Genomic DNA, 24,985 nt, shown 5'->3' on the forward strand with positions numbered 1-24,985 from the left:
GATTCTGATTCTGATTCAGGGTTATTACTGAGCCGCCAAAGGCCCCTGACATGACTCATGTAACGACTACGTTCTACATCAGTAAGTAATAACCGGGACCAATGTTGTATATAAACAAAATCTACTTCAAAATATTAAGAATTATTCAGATTGAGAGCCGACCATTGCAACGAAACGCAGCCAAGTTTTAATGCGGTTGTTCTGCAGCTTTCTGCTCACCCCTTTAGACAATAGGGGCGTGAATTTATACATTATGTATGTATGGAAAATCCTCTCTTTCACATTATCCGTTGCATAAATATTTTCAGTTGATAAATATGATATAATAACCCTTGTATAGGACAAGACACGCGCCATAGTAATTAATTTAATTAACTTTCCTCTACCGTCGTGTTGGTACATAATATTGTTCCCGTTTATAAAGACCCTTTTTGGCCTAAATAGTGAAGGTATTTACTTAGTTATACCTTCATATGGCTTGCTTCTCAAACGGGGAGGGTTCGAACCCCAGTACTGCATCATCACCAGCCCATTAACGTCACTGCTGGGGCACGGGCCTACCCTATGGATGGATAGGGAGATCGGGCCTTAAACCACCACGCGGGCCCAGTGCGGATTGGTGGTTATTAACGACTGCTAATGTAGCCGGGACCAACGGGAGGAGCTCGTGATGAAAACTTTTTTTTTGTGGTCACCCATCCTATGACCGGCCTTTGAGTAAGTTGCTTAACTTCAACAATCGCAGACAGAGCGCGTTTACCGCTGCGCCACCGAGCTTCAGTACTGTATATTTGGGTCCAATTCACCGGCTAGCTTCTCAAACGGGGAGCCACTAACTTGCACCAGTGAGTTATTAATTTATCTTAAGTGCAGTTTTCACTAACACATTTGGCTCGACCATTATAGACGGCGATACGACTCACCTATCACGTTGGTCTAACAGAACAGTGAGTAGTTTATCTTGCGATGGACGAACCTCTGACTACCCTAATTGTGATATAGTCGTGAGCTTATCTTGTGTTATGAGAATTCATTGGCTTTTGATAATTTAACGAAACCCTAAACGCCTATTTCCCCGGTAGCCTAACACGATAAACCCAGCCGGCTTAAACTGCTTATAAGCATCTTCTGCATATTTTCTATCTCTTTCAGACCTACCTATTCCCCAATCTATCCTTACCTTTCTATCTCGTTCGTTGACTGTTGATTATTTTGCGTTTTCATGTTGTTATCACGAATTTGAATGGGTATCTACATTATTAAAACACATAATAATGGGTTCTTACCGCGTTTAAATGGGGATATGAGAGTCATCCCGTCATCCCGTGATCATGGCACTTGCAACAGTGTCGAAATATCGGGAGTCTCATATCCCCATTTAAACGCGGTAAGAACCCGTTATTATGTGTTTTAATTATGATAATAACCGCGTAAACTTAAAACAAGGTATCTACATTGTTTTAAGTTCCCTGTCATGCTTATCACGTTGGTCTAACAGAAAGCTCGGTGACGGGAGTACTTAGTTCATCTTGCGATGGATGTACCTCTGACTACCCCGATTAGGATATAGCCGTGAGCTTGTGTTATATATTTCAGCAAAGACAGGATTTGCCTCGGTGGAGGGCAAGGAAGATGACTCTGTCCCCCCTGGGCCGGGTTAATGGTCTTGTATGAAACCAAAATCAAAGGCCAAAATTAATTAATTAAGGCCAAAATGTAATTAAGATTCCGAATTATAATTCTCACTTTAAAAGACACGTAAAATGGCTGCAAGCTGTTTACCCTCAAACCTCACGGACGGAAAGTAAATAAAATGAAAATTCGCTTCCGTTTCTGATCCCCCTGTATAAATACCACCGGATTATTTGGACACCCTGTATGTGGCTAGGGTTCGTAATGTAGTCAATGCAGATTAAATGTACAGCTCGGATACATCTCATTCTTATTATGTATCTTGCTTCGTGCGAGCAAGCGAGATAAACTGATTCGCGCGCTCTCTGTTTAAATAAATTAACATAACAAATACTTTTTTGCACAAATAGGAAAAAACAAAATACAAAACAAAAGAGAAATAGAATGAGTACAATAGGCGGCCATATTGCTAAGTAGCAATCTCTTCCAGGCAACCTTTAAGTATAGGAGATATTTAATATCATTTTAATAAATTCAATCCATTTAATATAAACATAATTAACAAATAAACTTAAACCTCATCTGTTCTGTTTATAATTCCATACCGTTAAATAGGAAACAATCGATCAGCCTAATCGCGACTGATACATCACTACTCGTATACTAATGAACTACACAACACTATCTTACAGACTTAGACAGATCTAATTCTTAACGCGCATTAAAGCTATTGAAATTGTGTCAGGATCGAAGTAAATGGAATCTTCTTCTCATCGTATGGATTGTGAGATAGAATATTGAAATTGGTTATTATTGAGCCGCCAAAGGCCCCTGACATCAGGCTCATGTAACGACGGCTTAACGTGCCTTCCGAAGCACGGATCATATTACTTTCGGACAATCAGGTGATCAGCCTGTAATGTCCTAACCAAACTAGGGATTACAAAGTGATTTTTGTGATATGTCCCCACCGGGATTCGAACCCGGGGCCTCCGGATCGTGAGCCCAACACTCAACCACTGGACCACCGGCGCTTCCCGTTTGAGGAAGGAAGCTGACGACGATTTAGTATTTTTATTTCCATAACTATCCACGTACAGTCATGAGAAATATCATGTACCCACTTTAGAACCCTGTCGCATTATCATATTTGACATCTAACGAGACTTACTGTTTAATTTGTCAAAAAACTTAATGTGACATGGTTTTAAAGTGTATATTATTCTGAATACATTCCGCTTAGGGACGGTACTGAAAAGTATCGGCGTTCGAAGGACGTAATAATATACGATCCCGACGACCCGATTACTCTAGCCATAGAGGCGGCCAATCAACTCGCGACACCAAACACTTCAGAACCCCGATACCGACCCCGCTAGCGTGGTCGACGATTTCCCTCATTCAGCGCTTATTGCTATCGACCCGCTAGGGTCGATTAATTCTTTCAAATATTTTTCCTCTCAGACGACGCCCTGAGCCGAGGTTCGCGCCCAACTGAGCACACTCAGGCCTGTTGTCTTAAACGTTGTACCGGGTGAGAGCCTTCAGCGCTCCCCATTAGTCCGGCCAAGTAGTTAATGCCATCTGCGGCAAATCTACAATAAGTCACGTAAAAAAAAGTGTATACATATATAAGTGTATAAAAGTGTATACTCCTGCATAGAGTGTATAAAAGTGTATACTCCTGACCGTACTGCCTCTTCAAACGTGAAATTCGTCACGATTGTAGATAAACATACAAGGAACAAACATTAATTACTGCTCTGGAACATAGCACAATAAACAACCAACATGTCACATGTTTTTGTTTTCTGAAACATGAAACACGGAACAAAAACGGAACAAGATTATAATAACTCATTCGAGATAATTTCTGTTCAGTTTTAAAGTTTTGATGACCTACTTAGCTTAAAGTTTAGGTTTTAGAGCTGCCTTTAGGTTGGAGTATACTCTCACCATAACTAATTTAAGAGCCACACAGCAGCCTCCGTGGTCCAGTGGTTGAGCGTTGGGCTCACGATCCGGAAGCCCCGGGTTCGAATCCCGATGGGGACATTGTCGAAATCACTTTGTCAGACTGTCCTTTGTTTGGTAAGGACTTTTTAGGCTTGAATCACCTGATTGTCCGAAAAAGTGATGATTGCGTGCTTAGGAGGGCACGTTAAGCCGTTGGTCCCGGCTATTAGTCGTAAAAACACCTCCAACAACCCGCATTCGAGCAGCGTGGTAGAGTATGCTCCATACCCCTTCCGGTTGATTGAGGGGAAGCCTGTGCCCAGGACTGGGATGTATTTAGGCTGATTATGTTATGAATATGTATGTGCTCTTGTCGGTGTAGCATTCTCCATGCTACTTTTTAGGGAAAAATAGGGCAGTGGTTTCCCTCTTGCCTTCCGCCCCACACTACTCTGCCTGACGCGAGTGAGATGGCGCCCAGAGTAGTCTATTTTAAAGCCGTACTAGGACTGCTGTCCTCCACCTCTGAATAGTACTGACAGTTACTGCTGCCCTCTGTCAGATTCCAGGTTACAGTCACTGTGACGCGCTCTTTCCGTCCTGCATTGCCGTACCACCCATCCCCCATCCTCGCCTCTGCAACCGTATATTCTAGTAGAAGTAAATTCTAGAAACAATCTAAAACTCTACTTTTCTAATCATTGCCTCAAATTTCTTTTTCTTTTTGACAAGGTTATTTTCGCGGTTCTTCGCCATCAAAAATTCTGCCACGGACTGGCTTTACGACAATACAAATTGACAGTTCTCTGTCTTTGTGGTTAGATCATAGACATGGGTATTGATCTTGACACCTTTAAGTGAATTTCCTTGTTATCTAATGTATATTTGCGAACCTAAAACCCACGTTAAATTATGTCTCGGAACGCTTACCTCATAAAATATTGCAATGGCAAATCAAAATCGTATATTTGAGGTATCTATATAGATATTTACGTATACTTATAAAAGGAAATGGTCACTGACTGACTCATCACGAAATCTCAGAAAATACAACTGCTAGGAATATCAAATTTTGCACGGAGGTTAATTTTATGACATAAGTGCTCCGTAAGAAGGGATTTTACGAAATTCAAACCCTAAGGGGGTAAAAAGGAGTGGAAAAAATTGTATGAAACGTCTATAGTTATAAATATAATTCTATCCCACATTATGACGACCGTATAATTATATAAAGAAAGAAAGAAAGAAAGAAAATATTTATTTCCATATTGGACGCCACATTTACAAACTTACAATACAGAAATAACAAAAAAAAATAGAAAAAAACAAAGACAAATAATACAGACATTAAATACACAATGGAGGCGCCCAAAATAAAAAAAGGATCTCCCTCAGCATAATGCCGTGACACGTGCTTAGCACGGGCCGCGGCGCTGGTATTATGGGAGACCTATCGAACGTGAGCCACGGACACACCAAACTCAATTACGTACCTACTTATATACAATAAAGAAAACATACTATGATACTTATATAGATTATAATGCATTACTTATACTTGATATTATAGATATATATTCCTATTAAAGATATATATGCAAAATGAATAAATAAAACTTACTTATAATAACAAAACTACTAATGAAAAGAATACATTATAATAGGTAAATTATGGAGACGTGTAATATACATAATTAAAAGTGTCAATTGTCATACAAAACAAAAAGTCACTAACTTTTTTAATCATCCTCTTAAGTTTGAAAATACTCATTATTTAAGGAAATTAAAACGTATTTAATTATTTATCTAAACAAATCTCACAAAGGGGTAAAATACAAGGTGTTAAGTCGACTCCAAACACACATATCACACCGCGGAAACTCCGTATAAAACACCTCATTTTACACAGACTGTAACGTCTGACGCCCATACCATGGCAGACTAAAGTAAGACCGAGAGGGGGTGAGGTAAACCTAGCTCAGCCGCTGGTGGAGAGCGGAGAGTCGCCGTTCTAGACGCAGCATTATTCCTTATTCTATGACAATACCACTATTATAATTTTAATTAACAGCAGCCTATCTTCACCAGATCCACCGTCAGCGCCGATGATCACAGGCTACATCCCCGGGACGACATTAGCAGCTGGCACGGTGCAGAAGCTGTCCTGCATTTCATCTGGAGGAAACCCCTTGGCTACTTTGACTTGGTTCAAGAATGATAAGAAGGTGAGGTTTTGTTTGATGAATGTTGAAGAAGCACACACATCTACCAAGCATTATCCATTTTTTTGCAGAGTCCGCTTACCTGGTTAGGTTAGTTCCGAAAAAAAGCAATTTTCCTTGACAAATTAGGTTACTAGCCTGGACTCCTGGACGATAGGTGGTGATGGTCACGCATTCATCATCTCCCTAGCATTATCCCGTTTTACAGAAGGTCCGCTTAATGAACCTGAAGATGACAGATCCGGTTTTTTCCAACCCGTGAAGGGAAAATCAGCCCAATACACCAATAACCTCTCCCAGAATAAACTTATAAATAATAAGTAGAACTTAGAACCCATAACACCAGAAGCGCTGTGCTAAGCACATGTCCCGGCATTATGCTGAGGGAGATCCTCTTTTTAATTTTGGGCGTCCTCCACAAGGTCTATTTTAAGTGCTTAATTTATACATACATACATAAACTCACCCCAATTTCCCACCGGGTTAAGCAGAGACTATAGAATTCCATTTGCTTCGATCCTGAAACACTTCTCTTGACGAATTTCCTCTTTTATAATTTTGGGCGCCCTCCTCAACGTCTATTTTAAGTGCTTAATTTATTATTTAAAGTCTTTTGTGTTCTTTTTTTAAAGTTTTTTGTTTTCTTGTTGTTTATTTTATTTTTATTTTTTATTTTTATTTTATTCGGGGAGCATTATTTACACAATCAAAACCTTAATAATAAATAAAGGCTAATTACAAGCTACCACAGATAGACTTAGATTTACATTTCAGTTACTTGATATGGCGTCCAATATGGAAATTAATGTTTTCTTTCTTTTCTCTTTCTATATGTACACCTTTGTCCATAGATCCACTCGGTAATGAAGACAACAGACAAGTCAGTCTCAGCGGAGATCTCCATCCTTACCAACGTCACAGACAATCAAGCTCAGTACAGATGCGAAGCCACCAACAGCGCTACTGAAATCCCGCTGTTCGAGACCGTCACTCTTAACGTCCATTGTAAGTATATTCTATCAATCCCATTCCAAATTCAAAACAAATTCTAAAAATCCCAATTTTCCATGACATATTAGTACTAGCCAGGACGATAGCTGATGATGGTCATGCATCGTAAACCGAAATATACACTTTTATTTTGGAAGACCCTGGTAAATATGGCCTGATAATCTTGTCTGGAGCTCACGCGAGACCGTGACATGTGGTGACCCAGGGGCTCCTGACATGGCTCATATGACCCGCTGCTAACATAAAAGCAACTTCTCTCTTCCATAAATCTCTATTCGTGTCTCCTGAGTCCCACTTAAAAGTAACAACAGTGAGTCGGAGTGTGAAGTGTAACATTGTTCAGTATTCTCTTGAAACCCCCAAAACAGATGAGATGAACAAAAACGATTTTTCTTTCTACGTCTAGAGGAATACTAATATCGCATTGTATTTTACCAGTCGCTCCAGAAGCGGTGAAGGTCAGAGCTGAGCCAGACGAGCTGAAGCCAGGAGTAGAAGCCACGTTGTTCTGCGATGCAGCGTCTAGCAACCCTCCTGCTACGTTGTCATGGTGGCGTGATGGGATACCAGTGCAAGGTAATTATTATATGTATAACACATAAGTTCATGACTATGATGAGTGATCCAGACGATTTCGGCTACGGCGACTGCTTCAACTCCGACGTTCATGTATCAATGTGGTTCAGAAATACCAATGTGGTAATCAAAGGTACATTCATCGCAAGATGAACTAAGTACCCACACTTCACCGAGCTTTCTGTCACCAACGTGATAGGTGGTGAGCCGTATCACCGTCTATAATGGTCGAGCCAACTGTGCGAATGAAAACTTTACTGCACTTAAGATAAATCAATAACTCGTTGGTGCAAGTCCGGTACCGGGGTTGGAATCGGCAGCGCTCCCCGATGGAGAAGCAAGCTGGTGCACCACAGGTCAGTGGCATACTATAACTACACTATATGTATAAAAAGTCACGCATTCTCCGACGAGGACCATCACGGATTCTCAAGCTAACTCTATCTACCATTTCCAACGCCAAATATTACTTGCTAACTCTTCAAATGCAGTCTTAGACCATATTCTTCAAATTCAGTCTAAGACCACATTCTTCAAATTCAGTCTAAGACCACATTCTTCAAATTCAGTCTAAGACCACATTCTTCAAATTCAGTCTAAAACCACATTATTTTCCCCAGGACTCCCGATGCAGCTAAAGAAGGGTCTCCACGGCGGCACGGTGTCCACCATTCAGCTAAGGCTGAACATCACTAAAGACATGAATGGAGCAGTCTACACCTGTCAAGCTATGAACGAGGCTTTACAACGCAGTGTGCACGATGCACTGGCTTTGAAGGTTCTTTGTAAGTATTGAGGCTACTTCTGGGTATTTTCTTGGGAATTTTACAAAGTTTTTGTTCCTTAATGTAGTTGCTACAAATACAACACATTCCAGACGTCGTTTTCCAAAGACAGGGTGTTAGTGACACCTATAGAATACTGAGGGGGATGATTCAGCTCATGCTTCTAAGGTAATATATCAAGTGGAATTTTCCGTTGCACAATTCATATATTCTTTTTTATTATTTTCAATTGTGTACTTCACGAAGCCACTGACAATGCCGTAAGCGTGGCCAATTACTGGTCAGCAAAAATTTAATATCGATCGCCATCGACTCGCAAAGAAGAAGAATTGTATACTTTTGCGATGGAAAAGTCCACTTGATGACACACTGAAACTTCCCTCAAAGTTTTCGTTACGATTTCACTAACATTATTTTTACATATATGACATAGGGAGGAATATTTTTTTGAGAAGTATCAGAATGTTCTTAGTTTCATTAATATTACAACCTGTCAAAAAAAAATTGTAGTAAGGGAACCCTGCTTAGTCAAACAACAGAAAAACTATACTTAATCTTGGCTTTCTATGAGTGTCTGTGCCTTCCATGGAACTTAGTGTCTACTCCCTGAAGTCTTGCTTCTATATTGCAAATAAACTTCTTTAGATATCTTATTGACACTTCCTTGACGTCATAATGAGACAAAAATATTTTAGACTGTACTAACAAAATCTGTCCCCCACAGACGCCCCAATCTTCGACGAGACCACGCCTGAGACGACTGTGGGCGTGGAGAATGAGCCTCTGATCATAGTCCTACGAGCTGATGGCAACCCTGGCAGCATTACTTATACCTGGACTAAAGATGGGCTGCCTATAACGCAGTCTTCTTATAGCAGTGGCAGTAAGTTAACTTCAATGATATTATAGGTGTTAGTGACATCGTAACGAATACTGAGGGGAATGATTCAGACCATGATTCTGAGTTGATATCAAGTGTTCGTTACAAAGTTTTCGTTACGATGTCGCTAACAGTCTGTACAGCATACCTAGTTATGTATCTTTTTTATAATATAGGCTCGCGTTTGACCACAATTTCACCTGATAGTAAGTGACGATGTTTTCTAGACGACACGCTTACCTAGCCAATACCTATTCACTCTAGCCTTGAAGACTCCCAGATTATAACGAGTCAGAAAACAGACGACGACAGACAGTTCCATCACCACCTTTGCACCAAAAAGGATGAGGCAAAACCTTCTAGCATTATTTGTGTGACACCTTTCTCATATTCAAAACACGAGCAAGTCGCTGCGTGAACGATTAATTCGTCTGTCAAATTTGACAACTCCCGCTTTGACATTTACTCGCTCTACTCACGCCGTTAGCGTGCCAGGCGTTTGATTTTTATTCCACATTCACTGCAACCATATCTGCAATGGTAGTTTTAAAGGAATCCCTGGGTCGATTGCAATTTGGCACTGCACCAAAGTCTCCAAAGTTTCAGTCACTATCATTCGCTAATTATATTAATCATATCTTGGCTCGAATCGGATATTGGACGTCGTAAAGTTGGGGTGATTGTACTCTATATAAAACTTGTGATATGCTTCCATCCATATTCGGCCATGGCGACAAGTTTTCAATCTAGGAGCGCCGAAGATGCGCTTTAAAGGTGCTGATAGACTTGAGCATTCACTTGTAACAGAACATCGAGCATTCGCCGTTTTTATATTGTGTCGAACTGAACAACAAGCCGAGCCAAGCATAGAGCCAAACATTTCTATGAACGTTTTCATGAGCAAGAACGCTCGATAGAATGCTCGCTTAAATGTTCTCGTATTTTTCTCATATTATAACATTCGCACAACTGCTCATTACAAGTGAATGCTCAAGTTTATCAACACTTTTATATAGGTGACGTAACCGATCTGAGCAGTGAATGTACGGCATATTCAATGCACGTCATCATACCTCCGACATAGTTATAAGCCGGGTTTCAGGAGATGGGCGGAAAAGAGCGGAAATGTGCGGATTTGACCAATCACTGCGTTCGAGAGAGCTTAAAACGAAGACGCTCTGTCACTATCTCCCTCACGGTGATTGGTCGATTCCTGCACATCTCCGCTCATCTCCGCATAGCTCAGCGTCAATGGAAAAGCAGCTTTATCGCCGCAGATGGTTGGGCCTTCAGCTCGTCACGTTTAGAGTCGAGCCCTTCTCCACGTTTCTGATCATTTCTGATCTGTTTCTGTTGGTGTTCACAGTATGCCTCCATTGCCCCACACACACAACAACACGAGATCATAACACACATAACAAGATCTTATTCTTCTTGTTTCAACAATTTGTTTTCTGTGCCAAAACTAATCTATCCGAATATCTCCCCAGACGACCGCATCATATCGGAAGGCAGTATGTTGAACATGACACGTCTATCCCGCCACGACGCTGGTGTGTACACTTGTGAAGCTGTCAACTCGCAGGGAGCTGTCACCATCAACATCACCGTCAATGTGCATTGTGAGTATGAAACTGACATTAGTAAAGGAGGTCTAAAATGGCCACATGAAAGCAATTCATCTAAAAAAGCAATACAGCAACTTAACATTTACGCATATAAGTATAATATTGACTTTAGTACAGGAGGGTTAAAATGGCCACATCGAAAGAAAGCAATATTGCAATTTGACATTTGTGCTTTTAAAATTAAGTGCATAATCTTCTATCGTGTGGGTTGTGAGGTGGAGTACCAATCTCATCAACCCTAAGTGCGCAATGCAAACAAATGTCAAATAGCAATATTGCTTTCTTAGATGAATTGCTTCCTGTGGGCACAATATATTGACATTAGTAAAAAGCAATATAGCTGATAATACCTTGCTATGTCCAACAAAAGACGACATAAAGTTATAAAGAAGTATCAGCGATATACATTGGAAGCACAAGGAAGATTAGATTTTGTATCAAATTATAATAAGTACTTTTGTTACAGACCCAGCGGGTATCAAATCAGTATCACAAAACGGAATCGCAAATCCAAATGAAGATGCAATGCTGTCTTGTACTGCTACTGGTAAGTATCAACATCGCTCCGCCGCATCTCCGTTCGCGTGAAACCTAAATATTGAACTATAGAAGTTTCATACAAACTTTTCCACCCCTTATGGCCTCATTTGGGATTGAATTTCGCAAAATCCCATCTTGGTGAGCATTTACGTCTTAAAGGAACCCTCATGCAAAGTTTGAGATTCCTAGCACTTGTAATTTCTGAGATTTCGTGATAAGTGTGTGAGTTATGTAGACCTTTCGCTTTTACATTATAGATTATGATTATAGTTACTACTTATTTCTCTCAATTAGCGCTTATCCCTCAATCACCGTTTATCGCTATCGACCCACTAGGGTCGATTAATTCTTTCAAATATTTTTCCTCTCAGACGAACTGAGCCGAGGTTCGCGCCCAACTGGGCACCCTCGGGCCTGTTGTCTTAAACGTTGTACCGGGTGAGAGCCTTCAGCGCTCCCCATTTGTCCGGCCAAGTAGTTAATGCCATCTACGGCAAATCTACAATAAGTAAAAAAGTTACTACTTATAGCCAAAACAGAAGATAACCCTGTTCTATAAACAAACCTTATGTTGAATGTAATGTAAACAACATAAATATAGATTTAATAAATAATACGATATATAGTCATCACTATAAGGCCACAGGTAAAAGGTTCTTTTATAACCCTGTTGCATAAACAAAACAAAAAAATAACAATGGAGATGAATATCAATGGAGATGCACGACAAGAAGATAATAAACAAACTTAATGTGAAGATAAATTTCAGGTGTCTGTTGTCTGACCCAACGATTAAACAACACTTCTAACTAAAAAATCATTTTCCAGGTAACCCCTTAACAGCAGAACACATTCGATGGGAAAGAAAAGGCTACGACATAGACGCTAGAAGCGTTACCTTCGACCCAAAGAATTTAACCAGCTACCTTCTGATAGAAAAGGCGTCGAGGGAAGATGTTGGCAACTTCGAATGTGTGGTAGACAATGGTATAGGAGGAGAGACGAGGCAAGAAGCGATGCTGGTTGTGAAATTCAAGCCAGAGATTGATACCTCGCCTAGTTTAGTCAAGTCTGCTTCGAATGTTGGCCAAGTTGGCAGATTGAGTTGTCGGTAAGTCATATTGTATCATCCTATAGATTATGATAGGTATTCACAAAAGATATTAAGTCCTTTAATAAAAATCTATTGTGAGGTTGAGAAACAAATATTAAAACATTTACGTCTAACGTAGAGTTGAAGATGACGAAGTTAATGTTGATAGAACATAATACATTGGTATTACAATATCAGCAAATGCAGATTATGGGTATTCATAAAATTTAGCACATAATATTCTCCTACCATTCATTCATGATTAATCATGATTGTAAGACAAGAGAAAGAGAGTAAATGGATGCTTATCATGACCACTATCAAAGTAAATTCTTGCATTTACAGTAATCTGAACTGCTAATGAGACTACGGTTGTTAAAAAGTCCACATCAAAGCAATTCATCTAAAAAGCAATATTAATTTATTTATTGAGGAAAGCTAACAGCACGGACCCCTAAATAAATACGTACAAACATAAGCTAGAATGAGGAAATATTGCAATTTGATTTGTCGACATGAATTGTTTTGATGTGGTCTCCCCTAGGTCTTATGAAGACACCATCTGTCAGTCAGTTATTTGTTTACGAGTACACAAATCACTTCGTTTACGAGTAGTCGAGTACAAGAGTGCGCAAGAAACGAATTTTTCAAGATAAAATTATACTAAAATCCTTTTCTATAAGCATCTGAAAGCATCATCGTAGACACTTTCTAGGTAACCATGTCCCACCTTCGCCCACATCACCTACCATCATGTGAGATTGTCATCAAATCATTAAATAAATCCTCATTTCTGAATTCTTTCGTTCCAGATGCAAATCAGCTCCACCACCAAACTTCACATGGTCGAAAAACGGAGCCAAGTTACCAGTTAACACTTCAACCAAATACTTCGCTGAGTACCACAAAAACGACCCAATCACTTACACCTCAGTGCTTCTTATCAATGATGTCTCATCTTCAGACTATGGATCTTATGAATGTGGTGCAAGAAACGACCTCGGGTTTACTACTACGTCTGTCAAACTGGATATTACTAGTGCTCCCGGTAAGTGCTTTCTAATCTTCTTATCGTGTGGGTCGTGAGGTGGAATACCATCCCCATCAACCCTAGTGTCACGGTTATGATTGAGCCGCCAAAAACCCCTGACATGGCTCATGTCACGATTACTCACTTACATCAGTAAATATAACCGGGCAGTATAATATAATATAAGCTTGACGTGTCTTCCGGCACGGATCATCTTACTTTAGGACAATCAGGTAATCAGCCTGTAATTTCCTTACCAAATTAGGGATCACAAAGTGATTTTTGTGATATGTCCCCACCGGGATTCGAACCCGGGGCCTCCGAATTGTGAGTCCAACGCTCAACCACTGGACCACAAAGGCCGTTATGAAATTCTGATTGTCCGATATTTTATCATATGTTTCTATAACGTCACAGTGTCACACTTTTTCCATACGAATTCCGTAGTAATTTCGTGTTTTGACATTTAAAGTTTTGACTAGTTGGAATCTAGCCTATTATTATAACAACAACATTTTTTACAGATCAAGTAATATCACTGGCGGTGACGAATGTTACGTACAATTCAGTGACGTTGGAGTGGGTGCCAGGGTTTGACGGCGGCTTGCAGTCTTGGTACAGGATTCGATACCGGTGAGTAACTAACAAACAAAACTTTTAAATCATTTTCTATTCCTTCGATTTTCTTATGATGTGCGTGGTGTATTTCTTCTCAGGATGAGAGTCCTCAGCTCCCTATCTGGTCAAGTAGTTAATGCTCTTTCAGGCAAGCCTACATAAGTCAAGTTATAATAATAACGATGGTAATAAACCTAACAAATTATCAGACATAGAAGACACTTTTTTATCCGGCCAAATAGTTAGTGCCATCTGCGGAAAATCTACAATAAGTCAAGTCTAAAAGATATTTAAAGAACACGATGAATTATAAAATTATTGTTACAGCAAAATTTACGATGACTCCTACAAATATGAGGATGTAGTCCCGAAGAATGCGACCTCCTATACAATAGGAGGGCTCGAGAGGAACACTGACTATGTATTCTCCATCATGGCAATCAACAAGATTGGTCAGAGCAAATACAGACCCGATGACACCAAAGCTACCACACTTAGTAAGTATATTAAATTGACATTTCGGTGTTACACTAAAATTGATTTTATCAATGTTATTCTTTGACGTTTACGCAAAGGTATTGAAAAATAAAAGAGAAGGTTATCTTACTTTATAAGAGATTTTATCTAGACATTTGTGATTTTCGACACATTTGTTGTGATACTTAAAACAAGTTGCATAGGAATTTCTGTACCCATTGCGCAAAGAAATGTTATCTATTTTTTTCTACTTTTTATATACATTTTCATCAGAAATAAGCAGTGACCTTACAATTTCTTCTTTAACAACAAAATTGCTGACAATTATAAAATTAAATTAAATTACAATTGCTAAACAACAAAATTATATTTCCACGCAACAACAGACGTAATCCCGTCATCAGTACAATCAAGTTCAGAGGAATATAACTCTTATCACGTGCCAGGAGTGTTCATTATTACCGGAACGATTGTAGGCACAGCTCTAATTCTGTTGAATGTACTGTTGATTGGGTTCTGTCTACATAAACGGACCAACAAACGGATCAGAGGTTTGATATTGTTGTTATGATGTTTTTATGCTGTTGTTTTGTTGTTGTTAGTGGTTGTTGTATAGGTGGGAAGTGTGAATTTGTTGAGAGGGTGTTTTATATGACAATTTAATTGTGTTGGAAAAATAAATATAACATTTTCTAAGAATTTAAAAATTTCAAAAATTTCTTGGTAAAAAAATGTTGTTTAACAAATTCGCACGATCCGCCCTTTTTATTTTTGTTTTTTTTTTTTATTTTGCTAAAATTCTTTTATTTTCTTTTCCTTCACCAGCTTCTTCGGAAGTAGGAGAGTTGAACGTAGTATCGACAGAATACGTAGAGACGGCAGATGTTTCAAAATCTGTTATAGTATATGTGTCCATCACTGGAGCTGTGTTAGTTCTTATAAACGCGGCTTTGGTTGCTTGTTTTGTTTTAAAACGGCGAGCTAGACGGCTAAAAGGTAAGTTTTTCTATTTTTTATTCTTTTTTCCTTTTGTTTTATTTTCGCTGCTTAGCGTTCTCTTAGTGTAGTACTCTAAGTTGTTTTTCATGTTGTTTAAAACAAGTTTTAGATAAGTAGTTTAGTTTTTCTAAAAGTTTACGTATCAATCTTAACGAGACGACTTTTGAACTCGAGAATAAAAACAGTTTACAAAAAAAAAAATGCCAGACTTTTCAAGCCGTCTGAAAGAATCTTAAGTTTATTATTTACAAAAGTTATAAATCATTTGATTCCAAAATCTTAAAAAGACTTATAGAAACTGCCAGTCAGACCTGCTTAAGAAATGAAAACCACTATATACCCGGGCATGTCGTAGAAACCGACAAAGGACGTCTTATACAGGGTGTTAGTGACATCGTAACGAAAACTTTGAGGAATGATTCAGGCCATGATTCTGAGTTGATATCAAGTGGAATTTTCCGTCGCAAAAGTATGGAACGGAAAATAATTTAAATAAGCTCTAAAATTGTCATGACTTCTCCGACAGGAAATTCCACTTGATATCGACTCAGAATCATGGTCTGAACCATCCCCCTCAGTATTCGTTACGGTGTCACTAACACCCATACCTACTTGTATGGCTACCGTATGTACTTGTGTGGGGTGTAAGTGTCATCGTAACGAATACTGAGAGGGATGATTCAGCTGATTATTCTGAGTTAATATCAAGTGGAATTTTCCATCGCAAAAGTATAGAATTGAAAATAATTAAAAAAAAAACTAAAAAAAATTACATGAATTTTGCGACGGAAAATTCCACTTGATATTAACTCAGAATCATGGTGTGAATCATCCCTCTGAGTATTCGTTACGATGTCACTAACACCCTGTATAGGTTGGGCTGATTTTCCGACACTACGTTTCTTCATCCATCTTAAGATTTTGTATCATACCCGTGAGGGACTAGCCAGGCTACGTTCACCAAAAACAATATAGATGGCGTTGTGCAGCTTTAACGGTGATAATTACCTATTTGCTTATTACAAGGGTACATAATTATTAAAAAATGCAATGTACTTAATGGCAAAAGCATATATAAAAATAATTACAAATAATTATAATAAAAAATAATTATAGGTACAATTGTAACTATGTAGTTATCATATCACTTGCTTGCGCTCTGCGACACGTAGCCGAGACACAAACTGCATAAAATGTTTGTTTACCTATTGCTTACCCACAAGTTTTTGTTACCTACTTATCTATGTATAATGTAAGACGGATATCGTAGATACCTAGCATCGACACAAACCATGGTTTAACGATGCTAGTTAGCATAATCACTGTGTGTACTAAATTTTTGAAATAAATAAATAATTATTTTGTTGCTTGATATTTGGATCACATTATGTATAGAAATACGTTGCTACCTATATTGCTTCTCTTCATTTTGATCAGAATAATAATGGATGGAAGATGTAATTGTGTCTGGGTATAATAAAAAGGGTCATCATTTAAATACCCAAAAACAGAGATAAAAGATGCAATATGTCTGTTATCTATTAAATTAGAAGGTCAAACGAAGAAAAATGTGTACAGCGCCATCTACATTGTCTTTGAGAAACGTAACCTACAAAGTTCCTCATCGGGATTATAATTGTGACCTTATGTTGCGGTGGTTTCTGATCTAAGCAGTTACACCTATTGAGCGATACCTATTAAGCATGGCGGTGCGTACGACACAGCATAAATAACTAAGTTATTAAGTTACTTAAATTATAAGTTCTCTTCTCATGTAAGTGACTGTATGTCTTTTTGAGAATAAAGTATCTTTAAACCGATGTTAAAAATAATAAAATATAATTCTCCTAAACAGAACAAGCGGGCCAGGCTTCAAAGTCAGCAACTATTGAGATGTATGCTCCATCCTCATACAACGACACTATGACTGGGGAAACCCTCAGTTCTGTCTCAGAGAAATCGGAGACCTACTCTCAGGATGATGGCGAACAACCACCTCCCATCCCTGAGGTGCCCTCCATGCCTAATAGGCACATGCTGAGTCAGGTAAGTCTTTTTCTTTGGTTTTCGAGGATCAAATAAATCTATTTTAAGCAGAACATTTAAATAGTAAACAAATAAAAGAGAAGGTGCAGGTCGTGTCGTATCGGGAGGTGAAGGTTTTGGCGGGAAGAAGAGAGGAATGGCGATTACTCCACCGACAAGAGCGCAGCTCTTAAATAGAGAGAGAGATTTAAATAGTATTAATTCCAGCGGCACTTAATTTTACTCCAAGTGTACCGTTGATTTTCATTATCGTTTGCAACTTGACTAGCCAGCCAGTTCATCTTGCGATGGATGTGCGTCTGAATAGCACACTTGGGCATATTACCTATAAATAAACATAGAATAAGTAACACGGACCTCAGCGAACCATATATCGTTAAGAAGCTTACCGCAAAAAAGCTTATTATGAATGATTGCCTTGTAGCGGACCCAACTAGTTGGCCACCTAGTTCCGCTCACATGCAACAGATGGCGCCACATTCAATAATGCAGTCTTCAAGCGGTCGTGAAACGCGGTATCGAAGTTTACACGGCAAGACGCATATATACAACTTCCAACACAACACTGTTGGATCGTCGATCCCTAGTCACACTACCAACTTGTGGCTAGCGGGGTACTATGCTCAGTTCGGTACCCCGAAAACATCCTTTGGCGGCAGCACACCCTCGCCGCCAAAGCCTAAATGATAAAAATGCCTGGTATTAAATGTGTTTCTCTAGTTATTAAATAACTTGTGATGTATGTATACATACATTGATTTAAAAGATGTGTTGCTGTTGCAGTTTCTTGTCATTTCTTCTCCTCAGCCATAACACCTTGCGAAATGACGTAGATGCAAAAAAGTTTATCCTTGATAAAAATTACGCGTTACGTTAATTTCGTGAGCCTGACGTAATAAAAAAAATCCACACACAACAATTACATTGACAGTAGAATTAATGTTAGATTTCTTTAATCAACTAATTACTAGTTGTAACATTCTGCATTCTAACTCCAAATTTCTTCAACAGCAAACCGATGCTTACCTGATGGACGATCAAGGACTGGTCATTCCACCGCCTCTTGACTACCCACCCCCTAACTACGCCGTGTATGAAGGTGACCACGCCAGGACCCTGCCTCATCCCCACCGACATAAGGACATCACCGGGCATAGCACCCTGGGAAGAAGTGCTGGTAAGTAGAAATTATTCAAATCAAATCAAATATACTTTATTGCACAGAATTAAATTTCAACAAACAGACATAACACACGAATACAGTACAATTTGGGCGGCCTTATTGCTCTAGAGCAATTTCTTCCAGGCAACCACCAAATGGAAACAAACATTTACAAACAACTTGGATGCGGGATGGCGCAACAAAAAATAAATACCTAAAAGTAAAACTAAAGTTAATAATGTATTTTTTAACTATTATTGGTTTTGATGAGATCTAACGGGCACCCTCAGGCCTGTTGTCTTAAATTTTGTACCTGGTGAGAGCCTTCGGCGCTCCTCATTTGTCCGGCCAAGTAGTAAATGCCATTGGGGCAAACTTACTAGAATCTAATGGATACGATTGATGAATGTGGCGGGATCACGAAGGAACTTAAAAGTCGTTACATGAGCCATGTCAGGGGTCTTTGGCGGTTCAATAGTAACCCTGACACCGGGGTTGATGAGGTTGGTAATCCACCTCACAATCCACACGATAGAAGAAGGTCTGTACTATCGACAATGTCTGCACATGTTTCTGCGCCACACCCAAAGACACCCATCAACTTTGTATCAACTATCTCTCTAACGTTATCTCGTTCTTCACGGGGTCCGCTTACCTAACCTGAAGATTTGATAGGTCCGGTTTTATACAGAAGCCACTGCCTGTCTGACGTTTCGACCCGCGAAGGAAAATCCAGGCCAATACAGATTAGGTCACGTAACGAAAAGCATTTCTCGGGAATGTGGGTTTTCTAACGATGTTTTCCTTCACCCAAATATGGATTCGAAAACAAATGCGAAAATCATTGGTTTAAGCACGTAGGATTAGGACCTGCGATCACACAATGAGAGTCAAGCGTTCTTACGACTGGCCACCGACCCCAACTATAAATATATTTTTTTAAAGAACGTCTAGGGCCCTGTACCGAGGTTTTTCTTGCAGCTTCTTTTCCCCGGCTATACAGGTTGTGAGAAGCTGCAGTAGTTTTAGGCGGATGAGACGTTCGTTATGTAAAAATTGACTATTCAGAGTGTAACTATGTTACCTACTGAATAAAGATATTTTTGAATTTGAATAATCACTTAACCAATGTTGTGCAGGCAAACAAAACTATGTGCCTGCCCCGAGCCCGATGCCGCCTCTGGACGGCTCCTACTACAATATGGCGTCTGACAGATACCTCAGTTATCCCCCGCTCATCGGAGAGTACTTGCACCAACAGGTATGTTCCATACATAACATAAAACAACCTATAAACGCCACTGCTGGGCACAGGCCTCCCCGCACAGGATATTTATTGCACAATTCACACAGGAAAAATTTACAAATAATTCTTTTTAATTTAGTCAGTTTATTTATTTTTCTAGTCATTTTATTTTGATAATAATTATTGACGCGTTTATCTTGATATTAACTTTAATATTTCGTAATCTTTTAAAAAAATATTAATTATGTTTCCCGATGTATATTTGTACAATATAAGAATATTGTTACTTAATTAATTTTATATTTTTTGTTTTTTTCCTTACTGATTATCTGATTGCCACAGACGAAGGGTAATGCTTTTTTATTATTTGTGCTGTTTCTGTGAACAAGTATTTGTGGCGTTAATCTTTTTGTTCTGCTTTGATTTTTTTTCTATATTTTAAGTTATATACTAACATCATTACTGTTATTTTTTTTAATTAAAAAATATATAAAATTTTTGTATTTGTTTAACATTTTTAATTTTATTGACCGATTGTATTAATCTATTAAATCAGCTAAGCTAGTAATTAAATTACATGGTCAATTGGGAGCGTAAAAATATAAAAAAAAAACATGTATCGCGTCCAGCTGCTTGTGTACATGTCCTACCTATAGAGCGTTGGTGCGCTATTTAACAGAACATGGTGGGCCATTATATTTCATTTTCTTTTCTCATTTAAATGACATTCTCCATATTCTCCGCGCAGCAACAAGGGCGTACGCCGACCCCGCCACAGCAGTACGGGGCGCAGCCGCTCAGCAAGCCGCACCTCATGAACGGAGGCGTGTCTGGAGGCTCCCCCTCGCACATTGCCAGCCCGCCGCACAGCTACGGGATGGATGGTAAGAAACTACTATAACATAACCTAAGCTCACGACTATATCCCAATTGGGGTAGTCAGAGGTACATCCTTAACAAGGTGAACTAAGTACCCATACTTCACCGAGACTACTACGAGACTGTTAGACCAACGTGATAGGTGGTGAGTCACCGTCCATAATGGTCGAGCCAGCTGTGTTAGTAAAAACTGTCATCATCATCAGCCCATTAACGTCCCCACTGCTGGAGCACGGGCCTTCCCTATGGATGGATAGGGAGATCGGGCCTTAAACCATCACGCGGGCCCAGTGCGGATTGATGGTTATTAACGACTGCTAATGCAGCCGGGACCAACGGCTTAGCGTGCCTTCCGAAGCACGGAGGAGCTCGAGATGAAAACTATTTTTTTTTTGTGGTCACCCATCCTATGACCCGGCCTTTGCGAAAGTTGCTTTACTTCAACAATCGCAGACTGAGCGCGTTTACCGCTGCGCCACCGAGCTTCTCAGTAAAAACTGTTCTAAAGATCAATTATAACTCATTGGTGCAAGTACGATACCGTGGGCGGGGTTCGAATGGGCATTCAGAGATAGAGTATACTAATGAAAGCTCTTGTTTCAGTATCTCTAGATAGACAATCGACCGGTGGGACACTAAGACGACAGCGACTGGACAAGATGGCCGTTCCCCCTCCTGACGTCACTGTGCTGCATCAGGGTAACTGCGCTCAGGTAATTACATACATACATAAACAGCCTATATGCGTCCAACTACCGGAGAATACTCCGCCACGGTGCTCTACTGCGGTTTGGTGGAAGCAACGGGGCTAGCAGCCCGCGACCAGCGGCTTAACATGCCTTCCGTAGCACAGCGTCGTCTTTCTTTTTCGGACAGCTAGGTGATTCAGCTTGCAACGTCAAGCACTTTCTGTAGGTACCAATATTGTAAGATTGTCATAACATTTAGGTTAAACTTAAGTCTATTTTCTTGTTTCAGCACCAGATAACTCAAACTCCTGCTCCGGTCAAGCAGCCCCAGTCTATATTAAAAGACCCATCAAGACACAAATATGGTAACCAATACGGGAGCCCAGTGTCTTCCTCTACCCCTCAGAGCAACTCCAGTCAAATTCTCACTGTCCAAAACCTTACATCAGATGTGCCCCAGTACGGGACAATTAGAAAAGAAAACAAAAAACAAAACGTAACCATAGACGAATCCTACAATAAGAGAAGTGAAACCCACGTCGTATAAGTGTTTAAAAATGGAGAACTTAGTTTAAAAACTGGAGAAACAAACTTACTTGAAAAAGTGACTTAAAACGCGGAAAAGTGACTTAAAGTTTACGAATGACTTATGGAGAATACGAATTAAATGTTGAAGAAACTCGTTTAAAGTGTTTCAGTGCGCGGTTGTTGAGTTGTAAATATGTGGACTAGTTAAAAATTGTAGATAGAATTAAATTCATTGAATGTGATACGAATGAACGAACTTTTAAAGGTATAGTCCATGATTAGATAGAAAAGACATTTTATTATACGAATACGAATGGTTTTTCGTCCGAAAATCGTGTTGTTTGGACGTATCTGGTTGTAATTAAAGTTAAAATTACTGTTCGACTGACTTATCATTAATAATTGTAATGTAATGTTAGGAAAGGTAACGTCCAAAATGACATAAGTTGAAATAAAGACATTTTTAATTGTCCAATCGTATTAATAATTTCTAGAATTATATTTAGGTAGTAATTGAAATTATATTTTGATTTCTCATTTTCCGATTGAATTTATTAAATTGTTTAAATAATAAATATGATTCCCATGACGGATCTCTTTTTTAATTAAGTTTTAGATATTTGTCGTGTTAAGGAAAGTGTTTTTCGAAATTTTATTGATGGGAAAATTTTGAATTTGCCCCGACGAGAATCGTCGTTTGTTTCTAGAATTGTTCTCGGAATAATAGAAGTGCATTTATTGTTATTTAGATAATTATCTGTTTGTATTAAACACTGTGTTACTTACAACAGTATGGCGTCGTTTTAAATAGTGTATTCACATCTAGTATATATCACACCTTATTTTATTCTTGCATTCCTTTTCACTTCTTTTCCTTCAAGAGTAATTTCTGTCTTAACTGTTTAGATATAAAATAAAATAATTTTTACACCGCGAATTATAAAACACCTATGATTTATAGATAAAAAACAGGTACTTAATATTAATAAACTACCAACTACATTATGTTTTTATTTTAATTACATCTGTCAATTATAGTTGTTTTAAAAATAGCCAGGAAATACAATGCTACGGTAACACAGTGTTTGAATTAAGAATACGTATACTGCCTATTCGACAATGTCTTTTTAAAATTTTGTATATTTTATTTTTTAAGAATTTTTCTCTGCATTTTACCGAAAGTGTAAATAGAAAAATAATACTCAATCGCGAACTGACAATAATATAAGTTTCTTTTTAATTATTTTTAATTATACCCCCGCTTATGATACGATTGTAAATATATTAAATTGTAATTTTTCTATTACATTAATAGCTTTTCTACTCCAAAATTTAATCGGTTTAATACAGATACCAAAGTTTTATTAATTTTATTTTTAAGTTATTAAGCAACTTAATTATTTTTATTTTATTTTCAACTTGATTTAAGTCGAATATGTAACTATTAAATTATAATTTTTGGTTGAATATATTAAATGCTGATTCAATAATATATTTTCTCAGAATGTAACAAATGTTGTGACTTCAATTTCAAATTTTGATACAATCCATCCATTGAGAAAATAAGAATATTATAATCACAACCACATGTTACATTTCGAATTTAAATAAAAAAATCTAATTATATTTTTTGTTTGTTTTATTTTTTACCTTATTTTTTCCTTTTTATTTTCTTTACAAACAAAATCCAATTATTGAAAACATATCACTGAAAATTAATTTGTACTTTAACCTTATAAAAAGACATGTTTTTATTTACTTTTTATTTTGAAAAATAATTGAACTGATAAAGTGCCAACAGTAGTTGTTCGATAGATCCTTCTTTTGCAAATTAAACCATTATAATAGTCACTGTAGCTGTGTTGTACGTCCTTCTACTGTAAACCTTAAGTAAAATTTTAGAAAAATATTAAGAACCGTGCCTTATACTTTTATGCCATTTTGAAAATAAAATATCACTTAACGTATGCCAAATTAGACTTACATACTAAAAAATAATCTTAATTTTTAGATGTTAAGACCCGTTTCTAGAAGGGCTTTTGATTTTTAGACTTTAATATAATTACAACAGATTTTTTTGAGAAAATAATAACAAGACTGAATTCTTTGTTGCCAAATTAATAAAACAATGATTTCTAAAGTTCCTATTTGAATGAGGTTCCCTATACTTTATTATACAGATTATTTATTCCATTATTCAAGAAATTCATTATTCATTATTATTTAATATCCCGAAATTCCGTTGCTTTGAATTTTAATTTCTTTTCAAATGTTTATTTTCCGTTCAAACTATTTTAAAACTAAATAAATACAAGAGCTTGTCATATAGAGGTAAGTGCTAATCAAATGTTCAAAACATATTGTCAATACGGCTAATTTAAATAATATTAAATTAATTAAACAAGTCAATGTTAAAATTGTGAGTTTAAATGTTAAATTATTGTAATTGTTGAACAATTTTATTTTATTCTATATTTTAATATGGTTTTCATTTCAAAACTTAAAAATTATAATAATATATTCCTGTTAATATATATTAATTATATTAATATAGGAACTGTATGGTTTATTAAAAACTATAATTTTATAATATTTTTTTAATTCGATCACATTTTTTTAATAAAAATTAATAATGATTTTTAAATGTTAAATGAATAAAAATTTTCATCATCTTCATTGTAAAATATACCCACATTGTAATAAAATAAGGTTGTAAATTGTTCGATAATTCCAAATGTGACTTTGATATTACGTACATAAAGCTCATGATTGTGTAATCAGCATAAATTGAATTAAAGCGTATATGTTAAAAATAATTGTTTTTATTTGTAACCGTTACCCTTTACAGGTAGCATCACGCCTCTGTCCCGAAAGGGTAGGCAGAGGTGTATAGTCACTCCTCACTGCCTATGTTTAAGTCTTAGGAGGCGAGCCTTTTACCATGGACATAAAAACTGGAAACCACGCAAAAAAAAAAAACTTTTTCCA

The 24,985-nt window shown here is 37.8% G+C and overlaps 1 protein-coding gene across 1 annotated transcript in view; it reads left to right on the top strand.

The window, feature by feature from the left end:
- LOC126378010 (nephrin) overlaps window positions 1-23,405 on the top strand; it is a 107,129-nt gene extending 83,724 nt beyond the window's left edge. The window contains exons 6-23 of the mRNA XM_050026032.1: window positions 5,677-5,813; window positions 6,662-6,815; window positions 7,260-7,397; window positions 8,018-8,182; window positions 8,907-9,065; window positions 10,553-10,684; window positions 11,157-11,237; window positions 12,059-12,341; window positions 13,136-13,371; window positions 13,878-13,986; window positions 14,299-14,468; window positions 15,274-15,444; window positions 17,303-17,493; window positions 18,505-18,670; window positions 19,795-19,916; window positions 20,650-20,785; window positions 21,384-21,493; window positions 21,759-23,405. Of these exons, the coding sequence (XP_049881989.1) occupies window positions 5,677-5,813; window positions 6,662-6,815; window positions 7,260-7,397; window positions 8,018-8,182; window positions 8,907-9,065; window positions 10,553-10,684; window positions 11,157-11,237; window positions 12,059-12,341; window positions 13,136-13,371; window positions 13,878-13,986; window positions 14,299-14,468; window positions 15,274-15,444; window positions 17,303-17,493; window positions 18,505-18,670; window positions 19,795-19,916; window positions 20,650-20,785; window positions 21,384-21,493; window positions 21,759-22,016 (2,918 nt within the window). The 3' untranslated portion in view covers window positions 22,017-23,405. The remainder of the gene's footprint in view (window positions 1-5,676; window positions 5,814-6,661; window positions 6,816-7,259; window positions 7,398-8,017; window positions 8,183-8,906; window positions 9,066-10,552; window positions 10,685-11,156; window positions 11,238-12,058; window positions 12,342-13,135; window positions 13,372-13,877; window positions 13,987-14,298; window positions 14,469-15,273; window positions 15,445-17,302; window positions 17,494-18,504; window positions 18,671-19,794; window positions 19,917-20,649; window positions 20,786-21,383; window positions 21,494-21,758) is intronic.
- The last annotated feature ends 1,580 nt before the right edge of the window (window positions 23,406-24,985 follow it).

This window comes from Pectinophora gossypiella, chromosome 25, assembly GCF_024362695.1.
Source record: "Pectinophora gossypiella chromosome 25, ilPecGoss1.1, whole genome shotgun sequence".
Lineage (NCBI taxonomy): Eukaryota > Metazoa > Arthropoda > Insecta > Lepidoptera > Gelechiidae > Pectinophora > Pectinophora gossypiella.